Source organism: Malaya genurostris, chromosome 2, assembly GCF_030247185.1.
Source record: "Malaya genurostris strain Urasoe2022 chromosome 2, Malgen_1.1, whole genome shotgun sequence".
Classification (NCBI taxonomy): domain Eukaryota; kingdom Metazoa; phylum Arthropoda; class Insecta; order Diptera; family Culicidae; genus Malaya; species Malaya genurostris.
The window spans coordinates 49,992,674-50,005,505 of record NC_080571.1 but is presented as its reverse complement, the minus strand read 5'-3'; the positions used below and the strand labels follow the sequence as shown (position 1 = coordinate 50,005,505).

At 38.4% G+C, this 12,832-nt stretch overlaps 2 protein-coding genes across 2 annotated transcripts; both read right to left on the bottom strand.

The window, feature by feature from the left end:
• Positions 1–2,770: 2,770 nt before the first annotated feature.
• Positions 2,771–11,203, bottom strand: LOC131428622 (uncharacterized). Its single transcript, XM_058592668.1, has 7 exons — positions 10,813–11,203; positions 10,551–10,734; positions 4,312–4,320; positions 3,548–4,208; positions 3,153–3,483; positions 2,935–3,093; positions 2,771–2,863 (listed from the first exon to the last, which is right to left on the bottom strand). The coding sequence occupies exons 1-7, from the start codon at positions 11,170–11,172 to the stop codon at positions 2,771–2,773; spliced, it is 1,797 nt and encodes a 598-aa protein (XP_058448651.1). The 5' UTR covers positions 11,173–11,203.
• A 64-nt stretch (positions 11,204–11,267) lies between these two features.
• Positions 11,268–12,629, bottom strand: LOC131428621 (uncharacterized). Its single transcript, XM_058592667.1, has 4 exons — positions 12,246–12,629; positions 11,803–12,138; positions 11,389–11,730; positions 11,268–11,324 (listed from the first exon to the last, which is right to left on the bottom strand). The coding sequence occupies exons 1-4, from the start codon at positions 12,627–12,629 to the stop codon at positions 11,268–11,270; spliced, it is 1,119 nt and encodes a 372-aa protein (XP_058448650.1).
• Between the last annotated feature and the right edge of the window lie 203 nt (positions 12,630–12,832).

Below are 12,832 nucleotides of genomic sequence, written 5' to 3'. Positions count from 1 at the left end.
AAAACAATTTGCACTAGAATAAAACCATTCAAACGCTCTTAATATTGCTTTCAAACATTTTCTTTAAAACATTATTGTCAGTTAAATTCTTTCATAAATCTAGTCTTGTGTGTGTGCGTGTTCATTGGATGACAGTTTCACTCAGAGCAAATTTGAGGGTTCTAAAGTACATTTATGACATATTTGTTGTGGCCTATTTGATTTATTGCATCTTACGTTAAGTGTAATTTGCATTAAAGGAAATTTCATGGCCGCCATTATGATGTTTCTTGCCGTAGCTTTTATTGACATCAAATGAACTTCGAAATGCAAAAAAGAAGGAAATATGTTGGACTTTCATGATTCATTTCCAGGACGTATGCACAAGTTTTAACGCCACGAAATAGTTTTATACAAAAATGACGATGAATCACAGAAAATAAACAAACACATAGTCAAGAAAAATATGATCAAAACGACAGTTTATTCATAGCGGAATTCATTCCATCCGAATAAATTTAATGTTGATCGTTAAGCTGGTTTCAAAATTTTCTTGAATTTGGAGTTTTAACGCAGGTTTATGCTGATTCTTCACTTAGCTCTTATAGAGGTTTTCAGTAGGCTTTCGTGGAGTTTAAAGTTTTAATGCAAGATTTATTATGTGGCATTGAAGACAGCTACAAGTATTTATTAATATTAAAAATGTTACTTGGGCAACCACCTATCGTACGGACAGCTAAAATCGGACGTCTACGGTGGGCTTGGCATGTCATAAGTATGTTGGACGAATGTCGTAAAATGGTTCTTGAATCTAATCCGACTGGTACAAGAAGAAGCAAGGTGGATCGATCAAGTGGAGGGTGATCTCGACGTTTCATAAATTTCTCAGGTAAAACAAGAAAAACTTTTAAAACTCGCGTAAATAACCCGCGTAGCATCGGAAATCCTCATAAAAAATCGCGTAAAAAGAAGACCATGGCCTGTGGGCACGGGTTCCCACTGCTCCTCTATAAAAGCGACTCTGATATTGACATACCTTAAAACCTTCGCATAAATGTAATTTTTTGAAGAAAAACGAATCAAGTTTCGCTTCCAGCACGAACCCCGTTGGATAACAATGTTTGTACCTTTACGAGCAACTAGATGTGTTAAAACACCAATCCTTTCCTGTCTAACACAAGGGAAGTAAAGCAACGCCAGTGTATTACATTCCGTTTGTGGAATTTGACACTCTGTTTCGACAGACTTCACAGCCGATTCAGAGCGTACAGAATCATTGCATGGCTAGTACTATGGATCCTACTGACACTAAGAATCCTTTCAGGTCGGGGCTCGAACATACGACAACTGACTTGTAGCAGGGGAAGCAATGATCGTGTTTGACTCGTGGTTTCACAGTTATAAGGAGTGTATCGAAAATAAGCTATCCACAATTTTTTCTTTCAAATTATGATAAAAAGGATATTGTATTCAAACTAAAAATTGATCTTTTATTGTACGAGGTTAAACTTGAGCATAATGAAAACCGGATGAAATTTAAGTTATTCCTTCACGAATTTTCGAACTTTTGATCGAACGCTCTTCATCAAGTTCCGGACAAGTATTGCATCGCATTTTTTGGACGCTTGAGCCCAAATTTTTTTGAACTCCTGCATGTTCTTAGTTGCCTTACCAGTCTTCTTGAAGACCCTCTGCACGATTGCCCAGTAACGTTCGATGGGTCGAAGCTGAGGGCAATTTGGTGGATTGATATTTTTCTCAACGAAATTCTTACTTTTTTCCGTAAATCAATTGAGAGTGTTTTTGGTATAGTGAGGTGTACTATGCTTCTTATATAAAAGCAGCAATCTCTTCTGGAGACACTCAGATCGATAGATTTCTGCAATTATAGTTCCAGTAGTGTGAAAAATGATTGACTTCAAACCACAGGAACATATTGCTTGCCATAGCAGTACCTTTCGACCGAATTTCTTCACTTGAATCCCGCATCGCTCACATCCTCCCCAACGCCGACAGTAAAGTATTGTGGACCTGGAAAGGTTTTTAAGTCCTCCTTTACATAAGTCTCATCGCCTATCAAAACGCATGCATCCGGACACTGCAAAAAAGCGAATACAATTTCCGGGCTCTTGTTACTGCTCACTTCTTCTGGTCTACACTTTGTTTCGAGATTTTCTGCTTCTTGTAGGTCTTCAGGTGATTTTACCTATTGATACGCTGGATCATATCGACACTCTTTCCTACTTTTTTGGCCAAATCGCGTATTGACATTCATTTGTTCTTCATGATTAGAGATACCGCTTTCTGGTCCAGTTTCGGGTTGGAAGAACCGTGTTTTCTGCCTCTTCCTGGTAGCTCATCCAAAGAATAGTGTAATCGCATAGTAATATCCTTCTCACTTAGCCATGTGTCCAGAACCTTAATTTTCACTTCGTTTTAAATGCGCGACATTTTGAAAACGCAGAATTTACCCCGCACAAACAAAAGCTGACAGCGAAACGCACAGCATGCTGTGATCTGAGCATAAAAAACCATCACAAATACATGCGTACAACACCAATGTATGTGGATACCTTATTTTCGATACAATCCTTACTAGTTGTTTCTAAAAATTTTATGAGAAATAATTTTCGAGATGTTTGTAGTTATCGTAAATACTGCTGGAACCCTAATTATAGTTTGCTATTCATGTTACGATGGAAATGATTTTGTTACATAAACTAATGTGAGGCGCATTCACACCATAAGACTAGTGTTTTATTTATGTTACGAACAAATATCAAACACGTAATTAGCTCTTCTGGTCGGCCAGTTCCGAATAATCAAAATTAACAAGATCAAATTGCACCAATATAATCAAGTAGGTAGTGAGGGATCCGCCAATCTGGAAGATAAAGCAGAATGGTAAAAATAACACTATGCTCGCACAATCAGGAAAAAATTCGTCACATTTACCGTATAGAATAGTGTCCAATCGAAGTCGAACAGGCTACAGGAAACCTTCGGAGCTTGGTGCCACAGTTGCTGGGAAAAGATTCGCAATTCTTTGCGCACAATTTTGTCGTACGTTCCGTAGCAGAGAACCTTGTGAATTAGCACCGCTGTATGTTTGCACTGTAAGCACAGCAGATTTTTTTTTTTTGAATTATTTTAAATGCAACCAAAGTTCAAACCTCTGCATAAATCAAGCTGGAAAATACGATCAGTTGAAAGATGAATGCCAAATAGAACCCGTCGTAGCACATGTTGCACCATGCCAAGCGAAGCGTATTCTCCGCCGCATTGGTCGCATACGAGTGAATGAGTCCGAATATCGAGAAAACCGTAAAACCAAAAGCCGCTGCCAGAGCGAACATCGCCTGAATCGAGAAGCATCGATTGAACAGTTCGATCGTATCACACAGTTGATCGTGCAGAGTGGCAAGCTTCCGGATCATTTTACAGCACGTTTCCGAATCGGTCGGCATGAGTGGGTCCTTTTCCGGACTGGTTTGAAAGAATTTCCTGAGAAGACAGTAAAAGCGGTTAATTGTTTGGTTTAATACGAATGAAGATATATTTCAGTTACATTACGACTTGATTCAGGGTAACGAAACGATGTTGCAGGGAAAGCAGTGTCAAACAAAAATAGCTAAAAAATATTCCAGCTCCAAGCGCTGTTCTAACAAACGGGATTACCATCCAGTATTCCAAAAACACTTTTGACAGATCAATCCAATCTTTATTGAAATGTGCGTAACTCACTATGGCCAACATGAAAAACGCAAAACACATTGAGCACATGACAAATATCGTACTGACAAAATTGTGTCTCTGATGATCGATTCTTAATCCCAGGAGCTTCAAGTCGTCGTCATAAGCCGCAATGCTTTCGTAGATCGAGAAAATCGTTCGGGCTTTCAGACCATTCCACAACGGCAAAGCCAACGACAACAGGTAGGACATCAGAAACGATCCACCATAACCCAAATTCAGCAGCATCGAGTCGGACAGCTCGATGAACGCGGCACAGCTCCGAATGCCGACCAGTGACAGATACAGGTCCATAATCAAAGTTAGCACGTACAGAATCTGATCGAAGAGCGTCCGACGAACTGTGCGCCGCTCGAAATCGATTGTTTCAAAGTGCAGGAGGAGAACCTTCGCGATCAGATAGACCGGGCGCAGCGATTCGAAAAAGGAGTCCGCCCTGAACCAGCGCATTTTGACGTGTGGCACGGATGGAAGTTCTTCGTCCCGGAATTGTTGTTACATTGGAAATGACCGATTTTAGGAAAGCGGTGTATTATTCATTCAAATAGATAAGATAAGAATCTCTTTGATTAATGCTACGGTCATTAACTGAAAGTGGGAGATTTCTAGGATTGATAGATGATTTGAAAACCCACCATCGTTGAATTATAGATGTTTTACCTATCTCATAGGTTAAAAGGAAAGGTCGTATGGTCTCATAAGTTGCTATTGAATTTTATTCAGATCCGAACTACAGAGTGATGGAGGCTAAAAATGTCAAACCGTCACTTAGAGCGACGATGCGAAGAAGGAAAAAATTCTTCCAAATTTGACTTAAAACAGTTTCGATTTAAATTTGATCAGCATCTAACAAGGAAAACAGATTGGAAAAATGATATGCGAATGCAACTGTGTAATGAAAACCGCGAATTTTTAAGTTTTGTATATGACCATAATGCCTTTCTTTTGAATCTAAGTTTATGAAAATCGGTTCAGCCATCTTTTAAACCTCTACTTCCGGTGGTTCTGAAACTGGTAACTGGGAACCGATATAGTCCTAGTAGATTCGATTGGTCATAAACTAACAAAGTCCACACACTGGAATAGTCTTTAGAACTGTCCCGAAGAGTTTTTATGCTACTTTGTCATTTTGAATGACGGTATGAGATTTTTAACACCCATCACCTTCATTGTTGGGAAAAGCATGATTAAAAAAAGTTTATTTTATTATCACTCGAGGAAAAAAATCAGTTCAAGAGATTTTATAAAAGAACTCAGTGATCGGAAGAATCACTTCCGAGGTTTTCATTCATGACACAAGTACAAAACTCTGAACCTCGAGATTCATAAGTTTTTTTTTGTGTCAGCGACACTTGATGACAAAGGCTATAGAAGAATAAGCATGTGAAATCTGCCCCCAAAGGGAATTCATATTGTTATACCACATTCGAAAGGTCATAGACTGGAAATATTTTCTCAAAGTTTTAAACCTTTAACTGCCATATTGACGGAACTAGGGTGGTTCTATTGGTTTTTTATTTTATTTGATTTTTGAAGAAACTGTTCCTCGGAAAAATTTGTAAAAAATCAGGTATGTTTAAGGCATTATGGGGAAGGTTTACAATTTTTTTCAAATGTTTTTAATATGTATTTCTTCCATTAAAAAATACTAGGAAATTTCGAAACATTTTTTTCCCCTCTTCTTCTGGATTTTTTAGTGATAAATAAAGAATTTTCGGACATGTTAAAGTGGTATGTTTTCATGTTTTTAAAAAGTGTGGACGACCACAATGTTAAATTTTTTGTCTAAAAAAATAAATAACAGTCGACCATGCGCCCCCATCAAGTTCTGTTAGAAGGGAACGCATGGTGCTTTGTTCTAGTAGTTTATGCAATTCAAGCGTAGAGCTTAGAAATTAAAGTAACGAAAAGGAGGAAATGAGTTTAAACCTTTGCAAAATACATACACGATCATACTTTGGGTACAACCTAGAAAGCTACAAAACAAGAACTTACTGGTATGTAATTCATATATGAATGGTAGTAATATATAAACGTCGCGAGTATCACACATATGAAATTCGGTTACGGCAGCCAAGAACTAGAGCGGGTGACTGTATATAATTCGATGATTCGATAGTGTTTTATGAAATGGTCAAATCGTTTCGCACTGTGGGGTCTCGTACAACGCGGTTTCCTGTTTGCCAGCTCTGTACATTTCACTGAATACTTAGCGAGTTTAAACAGCAGTGAATTGAATTCAAATAACACATGGTTATACGCGACCTACTGGCTTCAGCCCTTAAGGCTTGCTGTGCGTAATACATTTCTCTCCATGCTCTCTCGCAAATGTGCGAAATGACTCTCGATGTGGCCGGGTGGCCTGGAAAGTTTTGATATTTTATTATACAAATTTGACTACATCACATAAAATCCAAGAAAGCTGCCGCTTGTTTGGCAGCCTTGCTGAGCCGATTTTATTTCTCTCTCATGTTTCGTTACGTTACCAGGGAACTAAAATGGCGCCGACATAGAAATCGACTACCTCCAAAAAAATAACTTTCACTTAATTTTCATCGCGACACTAGTTTAGTTTTGATGCACTCACTAATCGCATCTAAATTAAATTATCTAGACATTGTCAGGATAGATTTTTGATCCACGCTTTTGAAGGCGAGATATTCAATGAACAAGTTGAAAGTTGCCAATGCAATTCTTCCTTCAGAAAAAAGGCTTTCCCGACCGCTAAAATCATTCTGAAATTTTCACAGAATAATCTAAACAAATTTTCTAAGAGATTGTCAGTTGGTTTTTTTTTTATATTCGTCACCGTTTCTGAGAAAAGAAGAGATGAGATTTGAAGCGTGAAAATAGCCCTCAAAAACGCCCTAAAACACACTGGCCTCAGCCCTTAAGGTCTGAGGACATAGGGCCACGTGTTGAGTTTTAAATCGAGCACGTGGCTCGCTCAATTCCCTTAGCGCATCGTACTTCTCTTGTACTCTCTCGTATATGAGCCAACTGTGCCGTGGCAACCCGCAGTTTATTATTTTGATGAGAAGTTTTATCACATTAATCTATCGTATGGGTTGGACATTACATGGATTCCAATGAACAATGAAAAAATATTCAACTTTTACAAAGATTGAATGTCTGTGTGTTTGGCAGCCTTGTCAACCCATTTTCATTTCTCTCTCCTTTTTCAGAATGCTATCAGGAAACCAAAGTGAAAAAAATGGTGGATGCATTGAAAATGACTTTGTTTCACAGAAAAAAACAAGACTTTATTTTTATCGCGATAACATATATGTTTTAATGTACTAATCGTATCTAAACTAAATTATCTAGACTAAATTCTAGACTAAATGATACAAGCCTTCAAAGCCGAGATATTCCATGAACAAGTGGAGGTATGCATTTCCGAGCGTTCCAATTTTCAGCAGTTCTTCAGTCAGAAAAAAATACAACACGACCGCTAAACTCCATGAATCAATCAGAAAATTTCACAGAATATTCTCAACTAAATTTCGATGACATTGTCAGGTGGGTTTTTCTATATTCTGCACCGTTTCCAAGAAAATTTAATTTGAAACAAGAAAATAGCAAAATAGGCGGGTGGGTAATGTCAGAGACATAACTGGATGTCGTGAATACGAAAACAACTGACATGTTCCTTAACACTTCCGAATATCAATTAGTTGATTACTTGTATGAATTATGCAAGCATTCCCTTTTTCCACATTTTTAGCAAAAACAATGAAAGCTTCACTTGATCTAGATTACTGTGAATTTCACAAAGCGAAAAGTGCACAAATCTAACCAAACTGTACTAGATTTGCACTAAACTGAGAATGTTTCCTTTCGATTTGCGAACAACAAATCCTAATAGTTCTTTAGAAAACTTTTAGAGCCATTAGAACAACTGATTTTGTGTAATGCTCTCCCCCGTTGTTTTTAAACCAATGCAAATGACTGGCAGCTGTGGCGTAATCGCTCTTGTCGGAGGCGCTTTGCAAACGACACAAAATACACCTGCTCGCAGTGGCGATAGAATCTAAACTGATTCAATTTTTGTTGAGAGGCTAGTTTTTACCTGATTTCGTTTGTAGCTTTTTCACTAATGAGCGGTTCTAACGGCTATAAAAATAGCCGCATACAGAATTTCAATGTCGATTATTTCATTTCGGATTTGCATAATTTATTGGAAGAAACTATTAATATGCTGTAGGGATTCGTTTCTAGCATTCAGAAGGGCCAAATTGAGGAACTCACTACGATATTCAACACTTTTCGGAACATTTTTCTCGATCGATTTGTTGTACAGCAGCAGATATTTTGTTCTCTTCCTTAGAACGCGTTCTGATTGGCTGGTGTTGACATGGGTCAAATGAGACAGGTTTTTCAATAGTGTACCATTGAAATATTTCAATGCTTTTGCGTTTAAATAGAAAAATTTCGATTCTGTTGGTAGTTAGATTATATAAATCCTTTCACAGATCACTGAGCTATGAGCTTTAAAAATATGAGAAAGGCAAACGCGCCTTTTGAATTATCCTCTTCGATACTCGTTTATACCAAACATTTCAGAAAAGTTTATTTTTGAATTATTTGAGATTATGTCACACAACTGAAAATTTTATCATAAAATTGTGATCATATTTCCGATGGGGTGTAGCAAAAATTATGGGGGTCATATACCATTCGCCTCAGCTCGACGAACTGAGCAAATGTCTGTGTGTGTGTATGTGTGTGTGACAAATATTGTCACTCACTTTTCTCGGAGATGGCTTAACCGATTTTCACAAACTTAGATTCAAATGAAAGGCCTCCTAGCCCCATACAAAGTTCCTGAATTTCATTTGGATCCGACTTCCGGTTCCGGAGCTACAGGGTGATATGTACCAAAAATGTGAAAATAATGTCACTCACTTTTCTCGGAGATGGCAGAACCGATTTTCACAAACTTAGATTCAAATAAAAGGCCCTACGGTCCCATACAAAGTTCCAGATTTCTATTTGGACCCGACTTCCGGTACCGGTATTACAGGGTGATATGCACCAAAAATCGGGAAAATAATGCATTAAAAATGTGAAAATAACGTCTCTCACTTTTCTCAGAGATGGCTGAACCGATTTTCTCAAACTCAGATTTAAATGAAAGGTCTCACGGTCCTATACGAAGTTCCTGAATATCATTTAGATCCAAATTCTGATTCCGGAAATACAGAGTGATATGCATAAAAAATGTTAAAGTAATACATCAAAAATGTGATAATAATGTCACTTACATTACTCTGGGATGGTTGAAACGATTTTAACAAACTTAGATTCAAATGAAAGGTCTTATGGTCCCATAATGAGTTCCGAAATATTATGCGGATCCGACTTCCGGTTCAGTAATTACAGGGTGATATATACCAGAAATGTGAAAACAATGTCACTCGTTTTTTGGATTAGCATCAATTTTCTCATACGAATAGGCAACGCAAATGTAAGCACTAGTTTGGAAAAATGATGCTGACTGTGTGACATAAACACTGAAGCATGCTTTTGTGAACTATTCTAATCAATCTGAAACAATTGGTATTAAAATTAGTATCCGAAATTATTTATTAAAAGTATGAAATATACATATTTTCATGAGATTGTTATGAAAGAAGAGAAAAGCATTATCACACCACTAGGTGGATTAAGAAGGGTTTTTTTTATGTAATATAGTCTAAAACCTATGCACATACGTCACCTTTCGAACAAAAAGAATCTTTTGTAGATCGGTCCACAAATACCAGAGAACATTAACTATACACACTTTTTCATTATTATTTTATATTTATAGAAGATTGATACTTTCGGTAAATATCGAGCAACTAGCAATAGGGTATTAGGTAAAAATTTCGCACAAATTAAGATTCATTGGAATCTTCGATGATTATGATTTTCAGTTTTGTTTTAAACAAAAAGACACTCGATAAAAAATTCAGTTTGGACAAATTAAATGTGCTTAAATGTGCCCATCTTGCAATCGGTTCACCTATCTTGGGGTTAACATAAAATTTTCGAAATCAAAAAAAAATTTCAATTATAAAAGTCTTAGAATTGCATGAAACGTCGAGATTTAGTGTCATCACGAAAAATTTTTTTTTCTTAATATCGACTTTCTGGGACTCCAAGTCCCAGAAAGTCGATTTAAAAAAAATTATAAAAAAAAATACAATGCGTTTTGTCGGTTACGTCACTTATACAATCATATCTCCGGAACCAAAAGTCACAGTCATTTGATCTTTGAACTTGATCAATGGCCCGACAGTAGCTTTTAAACGAGCATAAGTTTGTTAAAATCGGTTGTAAGCCATCTAATACTTTTCTATAGAGAAAGGCAATAATTGACTGATTTTGTGAAGCTCGTTAGTACAACATTGTTCTGTAGGACTTATAATTTTTGACAGTAACTCTTTGTAAAGAATTAGTTCGCAATGCTTAGCCCTTTTCAAAAGACTATCTGGATAAATTAAAAAAAAAAACAAAGTATGCAAAGTGACTTTTTGGAACAACAAATTGAGTTGGGGTGAAATTCATTATATTTATAGATAAGAGTTTTCATAACATAACTTTTTTTTTTTTCAAATTTCGGGAGGGATTTGAACCCCCCATTGTATGAAGATAACTTCGGAAATTTAAAAACGATCGGAAGAATTTAGAACGTGTTTGTTATTTAATGAGTTATTTCACGGAACTTTTGTAAACTTACTTTATCAACTTGTTCAAAATGATGAACCGTTTCCGAAGATAAATCAGCTGCAATATGAAGCTTATTCCGCAAGCTTGGAAGCAGCACATACACCAAATGGAACCAATAATTCTTGCTAGCAGCACATACCACGAAGAATCCAATGGCATAGTGTATCCTATTGCACTGACGAGCACCATAAAAAAAGTCCATTCAAGATACCCAATCGTAATTAATATGACCGAATTCTGATGCTCCTTCTGATAGTTGCACCGAAAGCCGAAATAAGTGAGAAACTAAGATAATTGCATATTTTTGGTTAACAGACAGAAATTCCTTACAATCCTAGAAATCAGGGAAACAAACTTATCTACCTGCTGGTCAACTTTGTTGACAATCGTGGCAGATCGAAAAATTTCGAGACCATTGACGTAGTTCGAAATGATGGTGACCAAGAGAAAGCACACTAAAATGAACATTGTTCCAAACAGTCCGGTACTTAAAATGTAAGAATCACTCATCTGTTGAAGCTGCCCTCGGATGGCTCCGAACGAAAAGTACATCGTTGAACAGCACATGAAAATTCCTCGGATCATCACCAGTTGATCGGCTGGAGTCTGTTCGGCTGACTGATCTCGAAAGTTCACGGTAATCGGCATTAGCGAGAAGGCCCGGGTGACCAGATAGAGTGGACGGGCCGCTTCCAAAACGTTACCGACGGTGAACCACCTCATGGCTGCGGGGTTGACTGCTGACTGATTCCGACGGAGCAAGGACTTGTCGATCGGTGTTCGTGGACGGAATGGTAATTACCGTGAAAGCATTCGGTCTATTGCATCTCAAACTGGATCAATATCAGCATGTAAGTCGCCAGTTCACTGGCAGCCTACAAATGGATCAATTACCGAATTAGATGATCCACACACACTCACACAGGCTATCGCTATTACCTGAATAATTAATGATGGCTGCAGCTCGAACAGAAAGAACGTGATAACCGGCTCCCGGTTGTCGATTTGTTCGGAGAGTTGCTGAAGCCGGTCGATGATTGATCGGTTGTGGGGCTGATTCAGACATCGATGGACAGCACCAGCAAAGTTTGCCGTCTTTCGACGAAGCCCGGCCGCAAACGTAATCGTTTGAAACACGAACAGATTGAAGAAACCGGACCAGCTCAAGTACAGGAGCGAGTTCGTCGTTTCCTTCGGTGCCGCCTGGTTCAGGAACACTCGCGTACAGGCGTAGCAGGCGATGACGTGCAGAAAGAAAATGTTGATGAAATTGAAAAAGTTCTGCGTTGAAAAAAAAAGATGGTTAATTTAGTAGTTTTCCTAGAACGAATAAAACAAAACTTAAATATTTACGGGAGCACACAAAACCAAGTTGACATTTTCTGTCGCATCGCACAGCCTATCGAATGACTTGGCCAGCTTCATTACCAAGTCCTTCTGTTGGCCAACGGTCATATCGGTGGGTTCCAGCATTGTACGAATCACTCGGTTCATCAGCTGCATTCGACTGTCGATGGCTAAAATCATAACGTTCAGCCCGGAATGCTGTGACATGCTGGCAAAACAGCTTATGGTGAATACCGCTAAAAACAGCACAGTATCCCAGACATAGCTGTAGTCTCGTGATATGAACGTGATCGCGAAGATAATCGCCAGTGCAGTGGGGCTTATTAAAAAATAACCGGTGGTCTGAAGGTGACGATACCGATGATCCCGAGGGAATCCGAGTCGCGAAAGCTATTTGAAATTTCCCCTTGATGTATCAGAGTTTCTCTTCAAACGACAAAAAATCTCACCTCCAAATCGAACTCGTCCAAAAGCTGCAACAGATGTTCGTAGCGTCGATGTAGCAGCAGCAAATAGAATGGCATTACTGTCATCATCAGCACTATGAAGAAAATGGTGTACGCCATGCCATACACGGTTGCCGGTAAGTCGGATTCAATCAACATCTGCCATTTCTGGTTCGCAAATCCATCGAACATTCCGTAGATTCTCGAGGTCGCATAAATGGCCACCAAAATCCAATCGCCAAGTGTTACCTCCAGACGACAGTTGACACGATCGACCACGGTGTAGATCATTACGCCAAACAGTTTCAACGTCACGTGGACTGGATTTAGACTTTCCAGATTGTTGGAAATCGAAAACCACCAGCCCAAGGACCGCAGGGAATCCATGGCAGCTGTTATTGCTATAATCGCGAAGATAAATTATCGGAGCGGGATAATTTATCACGGAGAACAGTCCGAGCTGATGGGGTTTCACCGGCGAATTGAGGAAGTTTGAAAAATGGAAACGCTCAAAACGCTTTCCCCCAATATAAGAGCCCTGACAACTTCAATGTATAATTATCGGCAGCACCCGGATCGGTCGGTGTGCG

Coding starts and splice junctions, on each gene's coding strand:
- LOC131428621 (XM_058592667.1), bottom strand. CDS start 12,629: ATGGATTCCCTGCGGTCCTTGGGCTGGTGGTTTTCGATTTCCAACAAT. Junction 12,139..12,245: donor TGGACGAGTTCGATTTGGAG/GTGAGATTTTTT, acceptor CGTCACCTTCAG/ACCACCGGTTATTTTTTAAT. Junction 11,325..11,388: donor AGCCATCATTAATTATTCAG/GTAATAGCGATA, acceptor ATCCATTTGTAG/GCTGCCAGTGAACTGGCGAC.
- LOC131428622 (XM_058592668.1), bottom strand. CDS start 11,172: ATGAGGTGGTTCACCGTCGGTAACGTTTTGGAAGCGGCCCGTCCACTC. Junction 3,484..3,547: donor ACCCTGAATCAAGTCGTAAT/GTAACTGAAATA, acceptor CTGTCTTCTCAG/GAAATTCTTTCAAACCAGTC. Junction 3,094..3,152: donor CCAGCTTGATTTATGCAGAG/GTTTGAACTTTG, acceptor CTGTGCTTACAG/TGCAAACATACAGCGGTGCT.